The following is a 24,214-nucleotide window of genomic DNA, read 5'->3' on the forward strand; positions in this document are numbered from 1 at the left end:
TATGAAATAACTAACAAAAAATAAGGGGAATCCTCTCCTAGACCTCCGCTCAGTCTATTTCTGGCAGGTTAATATAATAATAACTTAAATCTGGTTATGATTTCTTTCAAGGGTATGTTTTTGGAAAATATTTAAAAATTCTGATTCTATCAATATTTTGTTGAAGACATAGGATGGATTTTTTTTTTCCCCCTTTGCTGGCCACTCAGCTACAGATCTTGAAATTGTAATGCTAGTGTTAAATAGTGTAGTACTTCCTTTGAAAACAAGCCAACAAATTTAACATATGAAACTCTATAAACTCCTAGGCCTAGTCTTAGTTTTGAGCTAAAAAATATGTAGCTCAAGTCAGGGGGCTGTCAGTTTAAGGAGTGGTTTGTCGGGGCTTTTGATGGTGAGATAAAGAAAAGGCTTTTCTTTTTGTTTTCCTTCTCCTTTCCCTCAAGGAACACACCTTTTGTGTGCTCTGCCTAACAAAGGAATTTCCCAATCTCATAGTGGAATTTAGAGGAAAAGTATGATGTGTAGACTGATATCTATATGCGCCTACAAAGTCAGCTTCAAACCACAAAAGGTTTAAAAAAAAAAGCAAAAAAAATAAAAAAAGCTGGGATTTTGCAATACACTGATTGGAGGAAAAAACGAAGACATTAAGCGTTAGCAATAAAAACAGTAACAACAAAATCCCAAAGGATTTGGAATTCCTTCAGTTTCTATTTGACAGAAGAATAATATGATTTCTTTGTTCGGCCCCTTCTTATCTACAGCAGTCAAATAATAGTTTATTTCATTCTTTACTTCTATTGTTGCCCAAAGCAGGGTGGTGCCCAAGATAGCCTTACATATGCACAATAATAGAATGAACCTTTGTATTAATTTTTTGGAAGAGGGGTAGTGCTACTTATTTTTTTTAAACTTACACTAAAAATTGTTTTTTTCTGCTGTGAAATTCAGTGATTTCATAGAATAAAGATGGGTGCTTTGCTTTTCACTACTGATCTACCTGGCAAAGGGATTTCTCTGAAATCCTCTTTGTAAAAATAGAACTGAGATAATTTGAAAGAAATTATCTTTTACTTCTGGTTGCTTAAGGTTTTTAAAAAGCAGATGCAATGTTATCTGTTGCTGTTTGTGCAAATGATGAATGGTACTTTCAAACTAATTTCCGAGGCTTGACCAAAATACTGGGCTTTGTAAAAAGCTCTGCTCAAAACGTATATGACATTTCTGAAGCCATGGGAGGTGGTTCTACAACCGAAGGCTCCTGCAATAAGCAATCCAGACTTGAGTTTTGGAAGTACAATTCTTGAAACCATTCAAACACTTTGTGCTGTGCTTCCAACTCTTAGGAGAAGGGAATTGGGGGAGGGGTAAGAAGGTATTCTAAGTAAACAAAGATTCTAAATCGAGGAAAGCTAGGATTTACTATTGTGCGGACATTATGAAATTCCATACATCGTAATATGTGTAGTGGATCAAGATTTCAGATAAGCAAGGCCTTGTATCCTTTCCAATGCACGTAATGTTTTTACATGCATATTAATAAAGGCCCACCTTCGGGAGAAGAAAAAAGGCCTCCTTTCAAATGAAATCAAGCCCAGGTAAAGTTGAAACTCAACCCACAGAGTACTGGCACCGTTTTCAGGCTAAAAGAAGATGCGTTTCAATTTCACCATTTTGTAACATTGATAAATGTGATCCCGTGGCTGGCAAAATTTGCAGATTACATAGATCTTTCTAAACACGTGTAAATATGTGTCCCAATTTACGTGCAACTCCAAACAATTTGCTGTTTGAAATTAAAGACCACCAACTCTTCCGTGAAACATTCAGGTCATTTACATGAAAAGTCTTAAATAGCAAAAATGCTACTTGCAATTTACATCAGACAATGGCCCCATAACAGAGAACAATGGCTTCCTCGATGGAAGTTAATGCAAAGCAGAGGCACACTGAGCTAACAAAACAACACAACACAACACAACACAACAACCCCCCCCCCAAAAAAAAACTAACAAAAGAAAAGTTTGCAGCACACTTTGCAAATATTAACCAATTAATCTAATTTAAAATAAGGCACAGAAACGCTTCCTGTGCTGGGAGTCTTCACGGCTCTTCGAGTAACGTTAGTATCTTCACAGTCCGATCAAACAGGAGTGAGCCTTTTTAAGAGGTGTTGGTGACATTGTTTTCAGACCCTTCCATTTTGTCCTATTTCTAGGGTAAGCACAATTCGGTTGATTTGGGGGTTCCTCGTTTTTTAAAAAACCTTTCAACCGAGTGCACGTCTGTGAACCTTGTACGAACCAGGACCCAAGGCTATATGAACATCATACCTGATCTGGTGCTAATATATTGTCTCCATCTCGGACGTGGTAACGATTTTACACCTTTGTAGTCTTTACGGGGTTTATGTATGTATCTTTTGTGTGTGTGTGTTCTGGAGGCTGTGACCACCTGCTGTATGTACAATATGTGCTTGTTACATTTGTACACATCTCCCTTCGTGAATTTAAAGACATGGCTATTACATCTTGTTTACTCAATATCATTCCCCCATTAAAAAAAAAAAAAAAGCTACATGAACTGAACATGCCATGTTTCAATCTGGCCCCAGTGGCTTTTTCTCCGAAAGCAAAACGTGTGTCTTTTACACCAGGGCTTTCTCCCCACCCCAGGGGGTGTCTTCCATTCTTTTGTGGCTCAGTTTAAGGCGAAAAGGGCTCCAAACCACTAACTACCCAGAGGAGAGCCCCTTTTTCCACCTCCAGGGAGAATTCCAGATTTAATGCATCTGAAGATAGCGTGCTCTCTTCTGACTTATTGGCCACCATTACGAGGATAACAAAACACCACCTTGGCTTCAAGATCCTGGGTAGAGGCTCGCGGTCTTTTGCAACCATCATTGGCGAGGCCTTGCTTCCTTCCACTCGAGTAAGTTGCGGCTTGGGGCCATGAAAAGGACTGGGTGAGAGCCTGCAATGCCGCTGGAAAAGGCAGCAGGCCCTCAGCACCACCATCACCACCACCCCGCTCTCCGGGGCGAAGCCGCGATGCGGCGGCCGCATATGGGCGAGACTTGGCAGGTCCGCGCGGCTCGCCTTCCCTCCGCCGAGTCGGCACCGGCCGAGCGTCCGCGTCCGCGCCCGCGGGCTGCGGGGCTTCGCGTCTCGCCTCCTTCTCCCCGATCCTCCCTTCCCCCACCGGCCGCCCCCTCCCCCTCTCCCGCGCTCCCTTTTGTTCGCTCGCCGCTCGGGCCGAGCCGCCGGTGCCGCCGCCGCCGCCCGGGCCCGCACCGCGATCGTAGGCCCCGGCGTGGCGGGCCGCCGCCGCCGCCGCCGTGCGGCCTAGAGCGCGGCGCCCGGGGAAGCGCGGGGCCCGGGCCGGGCGCACCGCAAGGCCGCGGCGGCGGCGGCGGCGGCGGCGGCGGCGGGGCGGCGGGGCGGCCCGGGCGGCGGCGGCGGCGGCGGCATCGGCAGTATCGGCGGCGGCACTGGCGGCGAGGCCCCTGCGCCGCACACGCACACCCCGACCCCGGCAGCGGGAATGCGGCTGACACGCCCGTAACATGGAAGCCGCCGCCGCCGCCGCCGCCGCTACGACGACAGCAGCAGCAGCTACAGCAGCAGCAGCCGCCGGCGGCGCCGCGCTGAACAAAGGTCATCCGAGCTGCGGCCCAGACGCCCGGGCTTGACCGCTGCGAAGGCCAACCCCGGGCAGGGGGTGGGTGTGCGCCCGGGGTGCGGGGGGCGGCGAGGGGGCGGCCGGGCCGAACGAGGGGTGCAGGGCCGCGGAGGAAGCGGCACGGGCGGGATCCGGCGAGGGGCGGGGGCGCGGGCCCCTCGTGCCCGGCCCTGCGGTCGGGGCCGGCGCGTGAGGCTCCGGCCCCTGGGCCTGACGGCCGCGGCCTGTCCCACCCTGGCCTTGGGGACGGCCGGCCTTCGCGCCCCGCCGGCCTCCTTGGGGGGGCCGAGGACTAGCCGGCTAGGCCCCGCAGGTTCCGAGAGGGGGGCCACGTGAGCGCCGCCGCTCGCCTCCTCCCCCCCTCCGGCGCTGGCGCTGCGCAGCGGATTTTTTAAAAGGCCTCTGTGCCCCTCTGTCCCACTGGCCCCGTGTCCGCCCCCACCCCCCCGCGCGCCTCCACCCCGGGCAGCCCTAGACTTCTTGCCCGAGGTGAAGGGATTTGGACTACTCCCCCCCAGGTGCTTGAAAGAAGAGAAGGTCGGAGGAGGAGGAGGAGGAGGAGACTGGGGGGCTGCTGGTGGTGGTGACAGGGCTGCGAGAGAGAGGAGAGGAACGGGAGGAGGGGGCTGGGTGGGGGGGTGACAGGCAGAGAGGAGCCTGGTCAACAAGCCCGCAGCACTCTGCTAGGAGGCCGAGGCCGGCCCCTGCCGCCGACGCAGCCAGGGTGAGCAGACACACATAGATTGCTTTCCTGGGGGCTCTTTGTCAGCCACCAACCCAGAGCACACACACTGACACACACGTACACAAAGATCTGAGCCAGGTTGTGGGAGGTAAGTGGGGGAAGGAGAAGGAGGGGCACCACTGTCTGCGGTGGGCTTTGGGGTGGCCGGGCGGGGGGATGGGCCCGAGGGGCTCTGGGGTGCTCGTGAGGGGAGCCTTTCCAGGGCTGTGTGCTTGTGCGGCGGTGGAGGGGACCCACGATGACCTTCCCGTCCTCACCAAGACCTAAGAGGGAGCAGCCACCCCCAGCGAGATCCTCCCCGTGCTGATGATTTTCAGGGACTTGTTGGCAACTCAGCGAGGGTTGCCATAGCTTTTTTATGTAGGGTGACCAGAACCGGTTGAAACTGGTTTGAGGCAGATCAGCTCCTGAGCACAATGCAGTCACTGAGCTACTACAGTGGGATAGCAGCTTCCTCCCTTCATGGCAGCCAAAGCAGAGGAGCTTGCAGGAAGGGACCATCCCAACACAGTATGTGAATGCACACGTAGACACCACACAGCACTGGTACGTGACTAATGGAGCCCTAGAAGATTCTGTGTAGAGAAGATGGGGGAAAATGTGCAGGTTTGCAAGGTCTGAGATTACTTGGGCTTTTCCTGCCTTTTTCTTTTGCTTAAGGGATGGACAAGGAGCTGAGATTTATGACCCTTATTAAAGAAAAAAATGTGCCTTGCTAGGGTGGGGACACTTGGTTTCTGCAGGCTCTCTCTCTCTCTCTCTCTCTCTCACTCTCGCTCTCTCTTTCTCTACCTTTTTAACAAAACAAAACCAAAGTGAACTGAGGGATTTGTAATGATAGTTTGTTTGTTGCTGGAGAATGCTACTTTGCATGCTTTTTTTCTCTTGCAGGGTATGTTCTGTTTTGTGCTTTTCCTTTTAGAAGCTACTAAAGGGTTTTGGGGATGCTTCTGACTATTATGAAGGCCAAAAGGTAACAATATTGTTCTAGGAAATGAGCATAAATGCGTTCCAGTGATGCTGTGAGGCATACATGCTGTCTTTTTTTTTCCTTGTAGGCCTGTTGACTGGGGCTGCTTTTAACCCTTTCATATTTGCAGAGAATGCAACCGTGTGACAGTAACTGAACATTGGTCCAAAGTCTTTCCAAAAGGTCAAGGTTCACAAGGTGAGATATGATAATTTTGAGCATGAATTTAAGTATTTATTTGAAGATCCGTTCAGACACAGATTGACAGTGAGTTGGTACCCTGGAGATAATATTGGGTGGAGAGTGGAGAAGAAATACTCTTGACGTTAGCCAAGTTTAATGGGATTAGAGTGACTTTATGATAGTGTTGCTATCAAGGCGAAATCAGAATGACTTCATTAAATCGCATGTGGCTGGTCATTTAGAAGAGGCAGGCCTGAAAAGAAGCAAGTTTAAGAGAATGGTAGGCGTCAGGGCCTTGTGGGGAATGCACTGTTTTGCATAAGACTAAAGCAGTACACATGTAGCATTTTCCCGATGATTACAGGAAAATGGAAGGACTTTGCCAAATCCAGGCAGCCTAGCCACCTTTTTGGGATTTGAGGAGTCTGAAGGTAGATTTTGCCTTTTGTTCATTCATCACCTTTCTTTTTACCTTGCTCTGTGTGTTAACCTGAAAGGCTTTTCACTCCGAGTCAAGTGGTGGAATGGCTTTTTATTGATTTGGGCGGGGGTGGGGTGTTGACGGTGAGTTTGCCATTGGATTATTTTGTGGCATACGTTTTAATATGGAATACTTAATGTAATGCCAGGAGGAGACTGGGTAGTCTGGCTTCCTCTGTGCAAAGATGCCTGGTAACTCAGAACTTTACAGCAGTGGATGATAGAAAATGTCCAGTGCCTTAAAGGATGACAGTTTGATCTGAGCTGGCATTTTTATGCATCCTGCAAAACCAAAAGAGGTCTTAGAGGAGAAGAGAGAAGCAACAGTGATCAGTGGTAGCAAAGTAAAGAACAAAGGCAGTGAGACCTCACAGGGGATATGAAACATTTCGCCTTGGGGTTCCTCGTGAAAAGAACTGCAACTTCCCCAAACAGGAAACCAGCAGTTCCAGAATCCAATCCAAGATGATCGCAACAACGGATAGAACTAGTTCTGTCTTCTGGTTTGGTAAAAGTACAGCCCGGAGGAGCCCGTAGAAGACACGACTGAAAACAAATTTCTCCCCTACTCTGTGGAGGGTATTTTGTTCCTCTTTGCATTCAGCAGAACAGCCTTTTCAGAAGTGCCGAGGGTCTTAGAATGGGTTGTGTGCTGGCAGTTGGTGGGCAGAATATCTGCAGTGAAGGGTGTCAAGTATGCAAGGGTTTTATTGTTGAAATGTTTTTCATAGGATTTCAGAGCATCCAGCGTGTGATAAAACTGGCAAAAGAGAAACAACAGGGCATGGTTAGCTCAGAATACTTTGTGTGGTATTTAATAGAGATAAATGTAATCTCGGACCGAGAAACCAGTAAATAGCTCATGTGATGGAACAAAATTCTTGACAAATCACTGTGTGAAAATTGGTTTTCAATTCTACAACATTTTTGACTGCCAGAGGTTCTGTGTCTGAATGTGGCAGAAATCTGCTTGCAAAGCAGATCCCAATCCACGTTGCATGATATGCTGTTCCTGCTTTTCTGGTGCCAACTAAAACTCAGATGGCTAATGTGATAAACCTTAATTAGCTTAATACTACAATAAGCTGTTTTATAATTGAGTCCTTCACTCCTATCTTTAGAAAGTCAGTGATTTTTATTTAACTTTGACAGCTAACCCCTCGCAGTGACTGTTTCTTGATAGGATGTTTAAAAGCCCTTTTTGTAAGGCGTGGCGTGTCCCAGAACGTTCTGGTTTACTCTCTGTGGTTTTTAGATTTGTTACTCCCCCTCCCCCCAGAAGGCGCCTGGAAAATAGCATTTGCTTTGCACGCAGGCCCCGTCTTTCCACTTTCCAGCTGCAAAGAGCCGTTGCAGGTCGGAGAGCTGGTTCTCCAGGGCTGCAATCAGGAGCCCATCTTGGCTGGAGGCTTGTCTCAGGTGGCGATCTCATGCTGGGCTCTGAGGATGTGGCAGGCCCAGGTCTCCCGGAGAGGAACAGAGTTTTCTGGGCTCGGGAATGTGAGTGCCGAGAAGCCGCAGTATCCTCTTGCCCAGAAGAGCCAGGTGGGAGTAGGGTGGCACCCACCCTTGGCGCCGGGCCCTCCGGCCCGCCCCCCCCCCCCCCACTCATCTGTCGCCCTGCGGGCAGCCACACCTGGAGCCCGGAGCCCAGCGCCTGCTCGGGATTGCCTGGGGCAGTCTCCAAGGACGACAGGCTGGCCATCCCCTCTGGAGGAAGAATGTGTGGGTTTGGCTGAGGAGGGTCCACTGGAAAGAAAGTGTCACTGGGTGGTGAACCTTTGCTTGTTTTTATCATTTGCCTACTTAGCATCACTTTTTCCATGTTAAAGAACGTTGGATCCAGGGTTTTCAGAACTCTCAGCCTCCTGGTTTAGGAGAACTCTCGCTCGCCTTCTCTCTCTCTCTCTCTCTCTCTCTCTCTCTCTCTTTTTTGCTGTCTTTTCTCACAAAGAGATTCCCCACCCACCTCCCACCTTGACTCCTTTCTAAAGGAGGGTCTAGGAATGCTGCAGCCAACACATGGATGGAATTTTCTGCTGATACCTTTGAATAGGATGAGTTAGAACTTAAGGATTTGTAGTCTTCCCCCTACCCCCCGCCTTTATTTCTTCCCTTGAAATGTTTTCTTGGGCTGTGCTGTGGGGTACCGGCTGTCTCCCGTTGGTTTTGAATAACCTTTCCCATATCCTTGGTGGAACTCCCATTTAGCTGTTCACAGCTGGAGCGGAGGTTGCCCTCCTGTGGAACCTTGCAAAGGTTGCCAGCACGGGGAGGGGGGAAAGACTTGGGGTTGCCCCCCACCCCGTCCCCCTAACATTTCTTCCTCATCAGTGCAATACAGTAGCAACAAAATAATAACAACAGCCACTGTTTAACGTCAAGGAAATCCACACCTTTGTGTTAATTATACAGGCAGTACCTCAGAGATGCTGCGGGTCTGGGTTCCAGACCACCGCAAGAAAGTGATGATCGCAATAGAACAAGTCACTTGAATTTTTTGGTTTCTTGGTACACATAAAATTTATGTTTACACTATACTGTAATAAGTGTGCAGTAGCGTATCTAGAAAAACAACGTACGTATCTTTATTAAAAAATACTTTATTGCTGAAAAAAATGTTAACTATCACCTGACAATGCACAGTTGCCACAAACCTTCAATTTGTAAAAAAAAGCACAGTATCTGTGAAGTGCAGTAAAGCAAAGCGCAAAGGAGGTATGCCTGTGTTTGGCGTATAATCTTTAACTATGTCATGGTCAAATAATTAACTTTTTTTTACTTTTAAATTTACATACAGTAAAACCCACGGTTTTATGGGTTTTGACAAGCGTGTAGTGCTGTGTGTGCGCCACCACTACCCATAGGGGGTAGTTCCCTTGCCTGAAAAACTTTCCTCCCGCTGTCCCTTTGTAGTCAGACTCTTCTCTCCACTCCAACGCCCGGGCAGCCAGCGATTTGTTCTGTCCTTAAATTTGGTCTTTTCCAGAAAGCCGTACAAATGGCTTCTTTGACTTACAAAGTGCATTTGAAAGGCATCCATATTGTTTTCTGTATCCATACTTGGTTCTTTTCTTTATTGCCAAGTTGTGTAGAGACCACTGTATGGATGTACCACGGTTTGTTTCTCTGTTCTCCCGTTGAAAGACATTAGGGTTATTTCCAGTTTTTGGTGATTGGGAATAAAGCTGCTATAAACATCTGCATACAGGTTTTTGTCTGAACATAAGTTTTTGGTAAGGACTTAGGAGTGGGATGGCTGGGTCATATGGTAAGTAGATAAGAATTAGAAGTTAGAATGAAAGTAAATTCAGCTGGTCCTAGCTCACAAAAAAAGATCTAGCCTTGTCAGCTGCAGTTAAGACTTCCCAAGTAAATTTTTCATAGCAAATGTTATCTGAGGACACATGAGAGATGTTCATGATAATAGACCACTCACTAAGGGGATGACAGGCTTTATAACCCAGAACTAATTGGAATTAGCCGAAAGTGGAAACAAGAACCTGCAAGTGGTAAAATATCCTTTATTTCCTTCAGCAGTTATTCCTAATCTCTTCAGAAGCATTTGGCAGTTTAATTTTCACATTTGTCTTCAGGTTCCATAAAACACCAACCAATAATAGAATCAAAATTTTGGAAAGGGGTACGAAAGATCTCTGTCGAAATCTTAGCTGCAGAAAGAACTTATCGTTAATGATAATTTGTCTGATTTATTGACTGTCAAAATATTGGTGTTATTTAAATATTTGAAGTTATTATTCAGCTTTTGTGTATTTTTTTTTTTTTCCTGTGGTACGTGGGCTTCTCACTGTTGCGGCCTCTCCCGTTGCGGAGCACAGGCTCCGGACGCGCAGGCTCAGCAGCCATGGCTCACGGGCCCAGCCGCTCCGCGGCATGTGGGGTCTTCCCAGACCGGGGCACGAACCCGTGTCCTCTGCATCGGCAGGCGGACTCTCAACCACTGCGCCACCAGGGAAGCCCACCCTTGTGTCTTTTAAAGAAGTGAAAGTATTTAAGCAATATCAGAGCACTGAAGTAGGGAGATTTTGGGAAGCAGATTGGTTTTTTTTAGAGGATTAAGTAGCGCTCAGGATCAGGAGAGGTTATGGTGATGTGTGGAGGGGAGAGGAGCCCGAGAAGTGGGAATCGTGGTTAGTTTGGGGATTATTTCATCCATTTAGCAGCTACTGCGCGTTTACTAAGCACCGGACGTTGTGCTAGGCACTGGGAGGACCGAGGGAAAAGGAATCCAGAGGGGAAAACCTAGTGGGAAGTAGCCTACAGATGCTATGATAGGAATGCGACTAGGCCACCTAGTGCCAAGCATGGAGGGAGGAGCCCTGGAAGAGGTGGCTGCCTAGCAAAACCAGTAAGAGTATGGAAGGCAGGCAGAGACTTGGGGGAAGAGCATGAGCCCGATGGAGCGGCGTGTGGAAAGGCCCTGGGAGAGCTGGGTGTCGCAGGTGGGGATGGGAGAGCAGGAGGAAGCTACGGGGCTGACGAGGGCCAGGCTTCTGAAGGTCCTTTTATATCGTCCATTCCAGCGTGGGCTTCCCTGTGTAGACAGCAGAGGCAGAAAGACTTTTGATGACAGAGGTCCTGGGCCAGCACCACGAGGATGGAATGAGGACTTCGGCTGGGGGCAGGGAGGTCAGAGGGGAGGCCCCACCCCAGCAGTGCGGGAGGGAGGAGGAGGGCTCCCTCCGGGGTGTTGGCGTGGGGAGGGAGTGGGAGGCGGCGACTGCATCAGGGGCAGGTGTGTGTGTGCTAGGCCCCGACTGGATATGCAGCGTGATGGAGGGGTAGGGGCAGAGACTGCTCTCTGAGGTTACCTGCCACCACGGATTAATTCCATCTCTCACATTCTGAACTCAGGAGGCAGAAAAGATTTGGGAGGTGGAGGTTGATACAGTGAGTTCACGTTTGGCTTGTGTTGCCCATGGGGTGTCCTTTGCCTCCCAGATCTGTTTGAGCTGGAGGTCTAGACTGGCAGCAACTAATGTAGAACAGAGATGATAGAAGAAAGGTATGAAAAGGTTTGCGTTCGGGCTCCCGTAAGAGATAGTGGTTTATATAGTAAAAAGCATAAATGAAGGGGAGGTAAGGGCTGAAGAGCTTGAGAAGCGTGCTCCAGAAAGTCGGAGGGCAAAACACTTCCAGAAAGGCAGACCACGTGCTAGTAGCTGACACCTGCAGACAGCACAGTCCGTTGTGGTGGCCTTTTCCATGCGTTTAATACCAAGACGATGAGGTGAGCTGTATGCTGTTCTCCCCATGGTGCAGGTTGGGAAACTCGGGCCAAGATCCTGGCCAAGGTCTGCCAGCTCAGAAGTGGTGGTGGATACCTAGAGGGGTGGGATAGGGATGGTGGGAGGGAGACGCAAGAGGGAGGGGATATGGGGATATATGTATATGTATAGCTGATTCACTTCGTTATACAGCAGAAACTAACACACTATTGTAAAGCAATTATACTCCAATAAAGATGTTCAAAAAAAGAAAAAAAATGGTGGTGGAGGCAGCATTTGAAGCATGTCCCTCGTCACTGGGCTTTTCTGCCCTGGGGACAAGGGGAAACCATGGAAGGTGCTTGGGGGGAGGAGCCTAGAGAGACACAAGTAGGGGGTAAACAGCGAAGGCACCAAAGACTTGCTTGCGTTGGGAGTGGCCGTTAAGGACGGTGAAGGTGAGCGTGTGTGTCATGGAGAAGCTGGAGGCACAGTAGCGGGCTTTTGTAACTAGGCAGGTTTTCCTGACTTTAGTCGTCACGGAGAGGGGAGAATCTATCTACACCAAAGACGGACAGTGCTAGGAATAACCTGTTGGAAAGACTTAAATGTTTTTTTTTCTGGGTACTAGGGTGAGGTACAAATTGGGAGAAGGAACAAAGAGGTGTTTCTGTTTTATTTATTCTTTGAAAAGGATAAGAAAATCAAAGGAAACTGAAAGTGATGTTGTGAAAAATCTTTTGTTCTAACACAGAAACACAGTTTAAAGAATTCTTTGAATCATCTGCTATAGACAGGAAGTTCTAAATTCTGCCTGTTTTAGAATGAGGGGGGAGAGAAAATTCTACTTAATCTAAATCTGGAGACTGAAATAAGTAATTTTTAGATGCACTTAGAGTGGCCTTCTTAGCTGTCCCAAGTATTCCCCACCAGGTATCCTCTAGTTGATGGTCGTTAGGGCCCCCCAAATGCAGGTTTTGTTTTCAGTCAGATATTACTACAACTGTACATAATTAGAGATTCTGAGCATCTTGAAGGATTCATAGAGACCTAAAGGTAAAGTCAAGGTGGTGTGGTTCTTGAATGTCTGTCTTCTCAAGTCAGCCTTACCTTTTAGGGAACCAAACTCCTGCTGACTCATGGGTCTGGTAATAAGTATTGATTTTGATAATTTTCTTCTATGAGGAATAAATTCTTGAGGTATCTGAGCAGTAAGAATTTTTGAAAAAGTTCTAGGTTAGAAAATTTCCAGCTCTGTGTTAAAAAAAAAAATCACAAAGCTGGAAATACATTAAATATTTACAGTTATGTCCTTATTTTCTACAGTGAGCCTAAATTGGTGGTGGTGCCGGCCGGGGCTGGGGGGTGGTGGTTCAGCAGGTAGTTAATATCAGTAGCACATTTGGAACTAGAACCCAGCACTCTAGACCTCCTGGTCTAAGACTGTTGCCATCATTACTTTCTCTCTGCCTTCCAAAATTTCTCATATGTGTTTTGATGGTACATATAGGTCAGCTCATACCTACAGTCCTTACATCATGTGAACTTGAGAGCTTGAATGATTCAAATGAAGCCCTCATATAGGTACTCATTGATAAGCTGGTTCTTAACAGTTTTGCTGATTTAACATAGCAAGAGTGGGGAAGGTAGTTTGAGGTCTCTAGCTTGAGAATTGATTATGGCTAGTGTTCTACTTAAATTTGGGTGGAAAGGCCATGGAGATTTTCAGTTGCCTTTGGCCAGCTCTCAGTGATATATACGTGTCTGCCCAGCCCTCAATGATATAAACCTGTGTTCTGCCGCCAGCTAGCTGTGAGACGTCAAGCAAGTTACTTAAATTCTAAGCCATACTTTTCTTGAGGGTTGTTTTGAAGATTAGATGCATATGAAGTGCTTAGGGAAGTGGCTGGTATGTGGTGAGACCTCCCTAAAATCTTAGCTATAGTGTTCCTGAGGCTTCCTGTTATAGGGGAAGGGCCTTAGCCCTGACATTATCTTTTCTGTCTTGGAAGGTAGTGTTTCTCCTGTTCTTTTACCTCCTTTATCAGTAGTGATTTTTGTTTCTGGAGGGTGGGGCATGAAAACATACACAGTGAGTGGCTCTTGCCTTGTCTGTAGGTTTTCAGTTACAGCTGCCCTATATCTGGTGAAAGCGGGTGAAATCTAGGTAAGAGTACTTGTTCCTACTTGGCTGCACTTCCTTTTGTAGCTGGAAAATCTTGGACAAATTTTGTAGTTGTAATCTTACAACTGTCTTTGCTCCCTGGAAAATCCAGCCCAGTCGGTGAGTGGCTAGAGTCTGGGTTGTCTGTCTACTGGTGTAATTTATGTCAACCAGAGTTTAAAAACAAGCAAAATTTGATCGTGAGTGTATGGCAGGTAGCTCAAGCGTCTGTTCCGTCCCTTTCCTGCGCATGTTCGCTTGCAGGGACCAGGTAGTCGTGTCTTGCACACTGGGATTTGGAGGTGATGGAAGATGGAGTGGAGAAGGGATCCCCGGGACCTTTCTGTCCAGGACTGCCCTGTCCAGTGTGGCAGGCACTGGCCGCACATGGCTTTTGAGCACTTGTAATGTGGCTAGTCCTAATTGAGATGGGCTGTAAGCATAAAATATATACTAGGTTTTGAAGACCTATACAAAAAAAGAATGTAAAATGTCTCATTAATAGTTGTTTAATATTGGTTATATGTTGAAAGGACATTTTGGTTGAATAAAATTTATTATTAAAACTTCACGACATTCCCCCCCTTCTTTTCTTTTAAAAATAGGAATAGAAAATTTAAAACTATATATTTGGTTTCATTCTGTTTCTGTTGGACAGTGCTGGTTTGGATTGTTGGACGGACAACGAAATAAATTTAACAGTGAAACTCCTCTGGTGCCCTGCAATGTTCATATTTATTGATGTTGAGTCCCTCTTTTGGTTGAAAAAGATGGTGTAAGAGCTACGTTAGGGTCTCCTTGTTAGAGAAACGCATTCTCCCCTAGTTTGGGCTCCCTTTCTCTCCCAGATATTCCTAATTCATCCCCGGGTTATGGGGTTTCAACGTCCGTGCCGGTTGGTGTCTGCTTCTGAATGGAAAGGTAACTAGCATTTACTGCAAGTTTACTGTGTGCTAGATGCTTTACACTGACTGTCTCCTGACAGGTGGAATATCCCCAGTGAGACTTAAGAGAGGTTAAGGGACCAAAGATGGCACCACTAGTGAGAGACTGAGCCTAGACTCGGACCAGGGTCTGGCTGGCTCTGGAGTTCTTCCCTGCTTCATGCTGCCTTTCCCTACCTGCCGCTGCTGTCCTGTACCTGCGGCCCACAGTCCCATGTCCCTCCTGGGTGCCCTTGTTGTCCAGATGGGACTTCTCACACTTTAATTTGCATACAGATCACCTGGGGGTCTTGTTAAAAAATGCAGATAATGATTCAATAGGACTGGTACGGGCCCAAGATTCTGCATTTCTGACAAGCTCCCAGGTGGTGGTCTGCTGGCCCATGGACCACACTGAGTAGCAGGGGTCTCCACTGTTTCCCTTGGTTTCACACCTGCTGCCTCTGCTTCCAGAGTGATCGGATTCTCCAAGCCTTGCCTGACTGTGGGAACTCACCCTCGCTTTGCATCTGATGCCAGTGAGTGCCGTTGGGGTCAGCCCTGGTTTTCAGCCATGGACGCCCAGTCTGGCGTGAACACTGATTTCTGGGTACACGGGGTCTGACTGGATCCTCAGTTTATTCTTGTTCCCACATACCTGTGTTACTCCAGCTTTATTACCTTGAGCCCTTGGCACCTGTAGTCTGATGAGATAGAAGGTGATTTTAATATTGAGATGAGATCCGGGAGATACACGACAGGGGTACTACCCATTTCAGGTCGTTGTGATGAAGACTCTCAGGCCTTACATCAACATGTAAGAGGGACTGTGCCATGTTTGGATCAGAGACTTGGGATCTGATGGGAGGTGAGGACTCAGAGCTGTTAGCCGGCCACGATTTCTGCCTCCATACCTGACAAGGAATCGGGTGACTTGTGACTATTCCTTAGAATGGGAGTCCTAATGAGCCGCCTCCCAGGGCGGTGTTGAAGAATGGCTAATCACCACCACCTGCGTGTCCAGCGCATGTTGAAGGCAACCACCCTGGAGTCCTTGGATCCAGATGCCTGGGGAAAGGTCACTCCGGGGCCTGGGCCAAACAAGAAATTGAGTTCTAGGAAGGAGTTTGGTTATGTGTTTGAACGATAAACTGTAGACTACAGAACTGTAGTTGGCTTGTTTCTGATATTGGGACTGGACATTGATTAAATTAGTTGTAAGGATAAAATGGTATCTGTTCCATGAGATAGTTTGCCATCCCATCTCTCTACAAGAAAGCTTCCCATTTCACAGAAATCCTAGTTGAGTTTTAGATCTTACTGGACATTTGGACACTGAGAGTTCTATGATACATGAATCCAGCACATTGAATACGATTTATTAATTGTTGGCTAAATCCGTCAGCTCCTTGTTTCGTGCAGAATCCCTGCCTGGGGTGGTAGAGGTATGTGTCTTGGACCTGTGAGTGTGTCTTCCGTGGTGTCACATTGCCGTGCAGGGAGCAGGGACAAGGCTGGGCATTCAGGACGGGCACGGCCACGGAGACAGCCCTGGAGAAAAGGGTTGGAACCGTGGATGTTAATCTGAGTTGGGGGTGAGTTCAGGATGTCGTGGGGTAGTGAGTCAGAAGCCTTACTGGAGTATGCCAGGAGTCAGCGTTAAAGACCAGGCAGATAGACGTGCAGAGAACATCAGAAGGCAAAGCAAAGCGGGCTGGTCCCCAGTCCAGTGAGCTAGGAAAGAACCAGGAGTGCAGAGCATGCAGACTGATGGGTGTGTAAGAGTACAGGGCCACAGGCATCGGGAGATGGGCGTGATCTCTGTGCTCATAGGAGAGCCCCACGGGATGATTGTGGAGCGAGTTAGTGAACAGGTGAGTGAGTGAGGACAGTATGAGATACAGTGCCCATGGTCCCTGGATAACTGAATCGGAACCAACCTTACGAGGCGGCCTTCACATGGGATGGTGACAACCAAGGACAGCTCAGGCGGCCGAGGTGAGGAGACGGATTGGGAGAAGCAGTAGCTCCTTGTAGACAAGATTCACTTGGGAAGGCACTGCAGCACTAGATTGTTTGGAGTTCGCTTGACTTTAGAGGACACACGATCAGGACACGGCTGTTTAAACCAACACCATAAGAGAGGGAGCTAACTGTTAGGCCCCAGCTGGTGCCACGAGGACCTGAAACCGGGAGCTCAGACATCATCTTGCTCTAAGATGATTCTGTGCTCTTTTTAGGGCCACGTGTCCTCAGTTGTCTCCTTGTGCCTCTCCCTTGGTACAGCGGCGTTCTCTTTCCTGAGCACGTGGCTGTCCCACAGCCCATGTGTCCCCGCGCCCTCGTTTAAAGCTGGTGGATGTCACCTGTATTCCTCAGTCTCACTGCCAGTTCTCAAGACCAAAAACCTAATTGGCCCTGGTCTCATCCACTGTGGCTTGGAGGGCAGGGTTACTACTGACCCTAAACGGGGGACAGTAGTTTCAGAGGAGGTGGCCAGTGGGCTTGTGAAACACCCTGAGGAAGGTCTGCCACAGTAGAGGGATCTTAAAGGCAAATGGACGCAGTGTTAGCTATCTTTGGTGTGTCTGGTCCAGGCATTCCCCATTGTACAATGTGATGCTCTCTAGAGAATGTCCTCCTAAGAGCAAGATCTGGCGGCTGCCTCTGTTCTCACATTGGCACACCAGTAAGCAGATGAGCAAAGGCTATGAAAATATGAGCTGCTCGTGTTTATTAGAGAAATTCAACAAACTGTAGGCCAAAAGGAGGCCTACGAAGGAGGCCTTTTATAGAACGTGCTCTTGTTCATGTGTGACGATGACGCTGTGGACCAGCTGTTGGCTTTTTCAGTCAGGATGGGTTCTCCTTGGTTTGTCCTGTCTTTCATCTGCCCTCCTCTCTAGCCTAGAGCACGGGGTTGCTCTGTGACTCCGCTGTTGAGGGAGTGCAGTCTGTAGCCTTGCCATGATTCATTACTGTCAGGAAATAGCTTACCCATAAACGAATGGAATTTGTGTCAGGTTTTAACACTGTTCTCCGATAGGCTCGTTTGGCTTCTAAAGGTAGAGGTGGGAGGAAGTATCCAAAAACGGAAACATTGCATGGAAGTAGAGGTTCCAGTGAAGATAAACTTCGGGTGTAGTTTTGAAAAAATAGAGGGATGGAGTTTTTACAAAAAGGGAAAGAAGATCCAAGGAGGAAAATGGTGGGAAAGCTTAGCACTTGGCATGAGAAGAAAACCTGTGCAGAGGACACCGAGCAGAGTTTTCAGGCTGGGACAGAGATTTTGAGGCAGGAAATGACTCAAAAAACAAGAGTTGCAAGGAAGGTAGCTCAAGGGTGACTTGGTCACTTTGGGAAAGTGCAGTGAAGGAAACTGTATTTGGAGACACTTGGGATTTCTGAATCATTAGGCCTCACAGCAACCCTGACAAGTGAGTGGCCTTAACCCATTTTATGCCTGAGGCACTTGAGGCCCCAAGAATGAACAGATACGCCAGGCTGAGTGGTCAGTCATTGTTGGAGTCAGTGTTCATACCTGCCTTTTTTGGGCCCGACGCCTTTACATTCTTTAGTATGGTAGCCAAGGTGTACGAGCTATTTTGAGTGTAGAAATACAATCTTTTCTCTATATTGTGTTTGCTCAAAAATCACAAAAACAGTATGTTTAGCTTTCAGTATTTGCTCCATAAATGCATAGCACGTGCTCCTTGTCTGAGGAATGCACTGGACTGGGGCACTGGAGGTAGGAAAACTGGCCGAATGGCTTGAGGAATTGTTCAAGCGTAATGTTTAGGGTCTCTCCTGGGTGCGTAGATGTATATCTGAGGACTCCCATGGTGGGTGGCAGGGGCTTGGTGTGAGTGTATGAAATGTTTGGGGCCCCTCACAGGTGTATGTCTGTTTGGCAAAATGCAAGTCTGGTTTAGCTGTCCAACGTTCATTTGGGGGAATGATGAAACACATGGTTTAGCACTTGAGTAATAATAATTAGGCTTTGCTGGTTTTGATTTAGATGACACACAGATATTTAAAAAATTTCTTTTCCTCCTAATCTCGGGCATTAGGGTATTGTTGACTTCTGTTGGAGTTTCAGATTTAACTATGACTTCTTTGGTTACACAGTGCTCTAATTTCAGGTCGTTGAGGATAGGAAAATTGTGTTCCACCTCTCCTGGCTTCTTAGAAGACCTTGCTGGGCTGCCTTTCTGCAAGAGGCATTTGAGTGAAGGATGCTCATTATTAAATCCCTGTAGTTGTTGAGAATTCTGGTGGCATCTTTGTCAATATCATCCCCTATTTGGGGGCATCAGAGTTGTGGCTGAATTTCTTCTAGGGCTTTCTCTATGCTAGAATCCTATCACTGGCCTTGTTTTGATGTTTTAATAACTCACATTAATATGTACTTACTATATTCCAGGTACTGTAGACAGCACCTACCTGGATTGTTTTATCTAATTCTCACAATAACTGGGGGGTAGATCTTACTATCTCCATTTTCTACTCAAGAAAACAGAAGCTTAAAGAAGTAACTTGCTCAGAACCTTGTAACTTTTAAAGAGCAGAGCCAGGACTTACTCCAATTTGTCTTGTTCCAAAGCCCAGGTTTTAGCTACCACAACGTACTGTGGTTTATAGGTGTCTTTTCTATAGCTGATCGGTGGGAGGCCCAAATATCTTTGAGGTTCAAAGCCACGGCTTCTGGGTCAACCAATATTTCTCCTATTGTCAAGATTCAGGAGGTGTGTCTTGTTTGCTGCCTGGCACTGATGTGGCTATGGCTACTGAGAGTAGGTGAACATTAAGAGATACTGTGGTCCCCTGGTTTTTCTTCCTTTACCGTAAACGTGTGCCTACCTGTGTGCATGTGCATTTGGCAACACAGATAGCCTACTCTTGGCAGTACTTACAGAACCAGTCAAGCACTGTTTTTATAATCATTTCTACGGCAGAGTCCCTTTAGAAATACTACCTTCTTGTTCTTCCTCCATAGTTGGAGATTTGTTCTCTTGTTCTTTCCTTAAGTCGTCTTGGGTCGATGCAAAGGTGCCCCTGGAGAGGAAGTACCAAGAAAAACATGGAGGTAGAGTTGTTCACAAACATGGGAAGAAAGAGTCACCCTCACACTCGGCTGCAGAATTCCTATTTCCTAATACCGTCTTCCAAGGAGGATAATTGATTAGACCTTGTTTCAGATATGTCCCAAAGATGTCTCACCCTGAAAGCTTCCAGCAGCAAATAAGCTTGGGTAGTGTTCCCAGCCTGGGCATTGGATCCCCGTGATGAAGTTTCGCACTAGAAGTTCACATCAGCACCTGCAAGTTCAGAGAAGCCTTAAAAGAAAGGTGTGTGTATGGGTGTTTAATCCAGCACTTCCCAAATTCCTAGACTGTAGAATCCCTTCTTTTTCCTTTTTGGTGGAAATTGAACAGCAGGAGGAGTGTTCTTGGGGGGGACCATTGTTCCAAGCTGTCGGTTATCTTTGATGAAATCAGTAAAAAATGAGGGAGGGCCTTGTGAGAAATAGACACCTTCCTCCTTCTCCTCCTTTTAATATAACATAGCGTTGGACAAAATATGATCAATTCTCTTTCTCTGTGTTTTTCTGTTTTCTGTCTCCTCCAGGAAGAGAACTTTAAGTGAGTTTTCTTTTAAAGTCAGCAGCCTGTAGACATGCTGTGAATGATAACCTTGGGGGATGCTCTCAGTCATGTTTTATAGATGAAAGTACTACCTTTCATAAATCCAAAAGTGCCTTAAGTGAATTTGGTATCTAGCAAGAGTAGGCAATGGCCTCATTTTGGAATTCAGGACCAGTTGTGATAACCCTGCGGGGAGCCCCTTTGTCTACACCCTTCCTCAGCTGGTGGGAGAGGAAGTGGAGGGGTAGCTGGAGTGGTGACGCCACCCTCTCTAGGCTGGGAGGTGGCTCTGGTGTGCACGCCCAAGGGGAGCAGGTTTCTCATGATCTTAGGAGGATTAGGTGTTGGTGGGAGGAGAACAGGTGATAAGGGGAATGTCTGTTCATGCAGAGCAGGGCTTTGCACCCTCAGCACTAGTGACATTTGGGGCTGGGTAGTTCTTTGTCTGGGGGCTGTCTGTGCGGTGTAGGATGTTTAGCAGCGTCCCTGGCCTCTACTCAGTACCCCACTGGGTGCCAGTAGCACCCCTTGCCCCGCTCCGATCTGTGCCGACCAGAAACGTCCTGGACATTGCTAAATGTGTGTGGTGGTAGAGGAGGGGCAAAATCACCCCCGTTGAGAACCACTGACTCAGAGCCTTATAGCAAGGACAACACTTCAAAACTGGGGTAGTAAAAATTCCAAAAGAAAGACCTCTGAGGGAAGCCAGCAAGCACGTGTGGCTGGACTGTAAAAATCCCCAGAGAAGAGCAAGATACCTTCAGCTGCTAGTGCTTGCCTCCATGTTTTCTAACGCTGGAAGTCTCAAAAATGTTTGCAAATAGTTTAAGTTTAATATTTAAAATAAAAAAGTTGCTGGTAAAATGAATATAAAACAGCAAAAAATAGAGCTGCTGGTTTGATGGGAGCATTTCAGGGACAAAGGCTTCTGTGCAGGATTTAGGATTTTTGTGCAGAAATCTGGAAGGCTTATTCAGGTGACAAAGGAAAATTACTTTGAAGTTCTCCTGTCTGTACTCTCAAAATATCACCTCTAATTTGGAAAATCTATGCTTTGCTTCAAGCTAGAATTATAGAGATGCTACTAAAAAGTGTGGCATTTATAAAATGCCAAAGGAATGCTTCTGAAGCCTTCATGAGTTTTTCTCTTAAACCAGGATCTTTTGTTTTTAGTACTTAAATGGGTCTGTAAGTGATTTCTTAGTTTTGAAACAATTGGAATTCACCAAACACGAAGCATTTTGTATCCAACTAATAGCAAAGAAATTTAGACATTTTTTTCTTTCTCTCTCATCATTGAAACTGTTTGAATAACCCACTTCAAGCAGAGGCTGTAATGACTTTTTTCTGAAGTTTATTAATGGTGACAGATTTAGCCCAGACCCTTTCAGTATTTCTATAAACTCATTGACAAATTAGTGAATTGCCGGCACAGGGGCCTTTTAGTTAAAAGAATGTGGAATATCCAGTGGGAGATGGAGCGCTTGCAAAAGTACCTTTGACAGAATTGCCAAGGTTGAGGATTCTGACTCTCCCTGAGTTCATAGGAAATGTAAACTTTCATCTACTTCCCTGTAGGTAAGAGATTGTGAAAATGCTTAGGTGGGTGAACTTTGAAAACCATCCTGCCCCTGCCTTCCATCCCCTACCGTTTCTGGATTCAGGTATCAGATGTTTAGTGTGAAACCTAGGCCTTTCTATGAACTTTACATATCTATAAATTTTACATATCTATATGTATAAAATGCAGTATGCTTATTTTACATAACTATCTGTATAAACATGTACAATGCAATATGCTTATTTTTTCTTTTTAATTTTAATGTAGTGTATATATTGTTTTAGGAACTGATTTCTTCCCCCCCCCCACTGAATGGTGTATCTTGGTTGTTCCATGTCAGTATCTGTAATAGCTCTACCTTACTTTTAATGAGCGCAGAGCACTCCATTAGAAAGGATGTACCATAAACAATGTGAATGTACTTAACACTGTTGAACTGTACACTTCAAAATGTGTAAGATGGTAAATCTTATGTTATGTCTATTTTACTGCAATTTAAAAAAGAAAAAGGATGTACCATAATTGATAGAATCATTTCTCTGCTGATGGACATTTACACGTTTTCCAGTGTTTTGCTGTGTTGCAAATAACTGTGCACCAAACATTTTTATACAGATGCCCCTCACTTTGGAAGATTTTATTTTTCTGGTTTAAAGCTTTGTGCCTGTGCACTAAGATCAATGACATGTCTTCCAGATCCAGCAACTAGGATCCTGGCCCTTTTTCCCTTGGGAGTAGCTAAGGAAAGAGCAGGTTTTTCCTTCTGGACTTTAAGAATTTCTTGGTTGTGAGTGTGGTTTTGGAGAGAGAATCCCATAGTTTGTAATCTCCTCAGCTGAAGGTTTTCTTTCATTAGACTTGGAGGGTGTCTGGGCAAGCCCCTTGCCCTGAACACCTGTTTACTGTCTTGCACCAGATATCTGCAGAGACGGTCAGCCCAGGTAGGTGACCTGGTTCCCAAAGGCATTCCTGGAGGTGAAAGGAAGGCCACCCGTTGGGAAGACCAGTGGCTGAGTTTCAGTAACCGGATTTGGCCGCCCGGTTAGGGGCTTACTCCTTCGCACAGTTGTCAGGGCAGAAGTGAGCCAGCTGTTACAGGCGCAGGGCTTTGGTATTTGGTCAGCTCTGACTTCGGCCTTCAAGCTTTTCCAGCAGAGCCATCATGTTGAAATGCTAACCCGAGGGCAGTCCTGCCTTTCAAATTTACATTCTGCTTTCTAAAGAAAAACACAGGACAGGTATTTTTGGAAGCTTTGTGTATTCGGTTTAGTAGATGTTCCACTGTTCAAGAGCCTTAGCACTCACAGCAAGTCAGCACAGCTCTATTTTTGACTCTTGAGCAGGGAAAGAAAACAGCAGTCATGTGGATGGACTGGAGTTGCTTAATTTGGGTATGTCGGATGCGGGTTCAGTCACGGGGCAATCCAGCACCCTGAGTCTCCCGCGCTTGGTGCTGGGGAGGTGGTCTGGTGACAGAAGAGGGACATAAACGGGTCCTCGGCAGCGGTGTGGGACCTGTCCCCTCCCACTGGGGCCTCCACAAAGCCAAGCCAGAACCCCAGGGCTGAGCGCACAGGAGCCTCTGCCCTGCGGGACGTGCCAGTCGTGGTGAAAGTGTCCTTTCCCAAATCCTAGGACCACGCTGAGCGGCGGGGGGGGGGGGGGGGGCGGGGCGGTGAGCTGTGGTTAGTCCCACTTCCTGAGGAAGTGACTGAGGGCGAGCTCTGTGAAAGCTGCTTTATCCAGGAGTCCCACGGGGCCAGCCGGGGAGGAGCAGACATCCCATGCAGATTGATTGTCCTCTGAGCAGGGGCTTTGAAATTAAAGGAGCCCTCTGCGGACATCTTTCTGTTAGTTCTGTTTGATCTTTTTGTGCTTCGCTTTCAAAAATTATTTCTTACTGCTCTGTCATTCCAGTTGTCTTTCTGTGGATGTCCTATACCTGGGTAAACAGAAGATGGGAACAGCAGGACTTTGTCTTCCACAGAGGGTTTTCTGGGATTATGCTCTGATCTAAGTTATGAAAACTCAAATGCCTTTTAAAGGAATGTCGTCACTTGAATAATAAAACACAATTTTCATGGGATATTTAACTTTCTACAGGCAGACTCAGGATAAAACTCCTGGGTATTCATTAATAAAGCAAAATGTGGAAAATGGGGCATTTTGGAACATTTTAGCAAACTGCAAATTAAAATCAAATATTAAATCAGTTAACTCCATGTGAAAGTAAAGAACCACTTCTAACGTACCCTGTCATGGCTCAGTGTTGCATATTTTCGAATTTTGTGAATATGAAATAGAATATTTCATTTTGAGTTAAAAAAAAATGATTATGTGATTCAGACTTTTCCTTCTCTTTTCCTCCCGTCTTCAGCATATTGTGGACCATATTTTCTCTTTCCTTGATTTTCCTCTCTTCCTTTCCTTCTTCCCAAGCATTTAGATAACACTTACGAGCTAAAAGCTCTGAAGTTAGGTAAGTGGAGGTGAATAAACTCCTCGTGGGCTCCCTGTTTCCAGGTGGGTGTCACATATAAAGAAGGGTGTTTGTCAGAGTGGACCTTCCATCCAGCGGGCTGTCTTTCTTTTACTTTATATTACTTTTACTTGCCTCTTCATATATATATT

General features: G+C 46.7%; 1 protein-coding gene across 14 annotated transcripts in view; it reads left to right on the forward strand.

Moving 5' to 3' along the window:
- The first annotated feature begins 3,462 nt into the window (after positions 1-3,462).
- ZNF532 (zinc finger protein 532) overlaps positions 3,463-24,214 on the forward strand; it is a 114,191-nt gene continuing 93,439 nt past the window's right edge. For 3 of the 14 annotated variants that reach the window (XM_081253258.1, XM_081253260.1, XM_081253257.1), the window contains exons 1-2: positions 3,470-3,723; positions 5,488-5,597. Coding sequence is in view for 1 of the 14 variants with exons in the window: in XM_081253254.1 (XP_081109380.1) it covers positions 3,569-3,659 (91 nt within the window). In the remaining 13 variants the exon portion in view is untranslated. Of the gene's footprint in view, positions 3,724-4,388; positions 4,409-4,824; positions 5,045-5,320; positions 5,403-5,487; positions 5,598-24,214 lie in introns of those variants that run through there. The other 11 variants (XM_081253262.1, XM_081253263.1, XM_081253264.1 and 8 more) reach the window with 11 other exon arrangements.

This window comes from Mesoplodon bidens (genome assembly GCF_964165515.1).
Source record: "Mesoplodon bidens genome assembly, chromosome: 13".
Taxonomy (NCBI): domain Eukaryota; kingdom Metazoa; phylum Chordata; class Mammalia; order Artiodactyla; family Ziphiidae; genus Mesoplodon; species Mesoplodon bidens.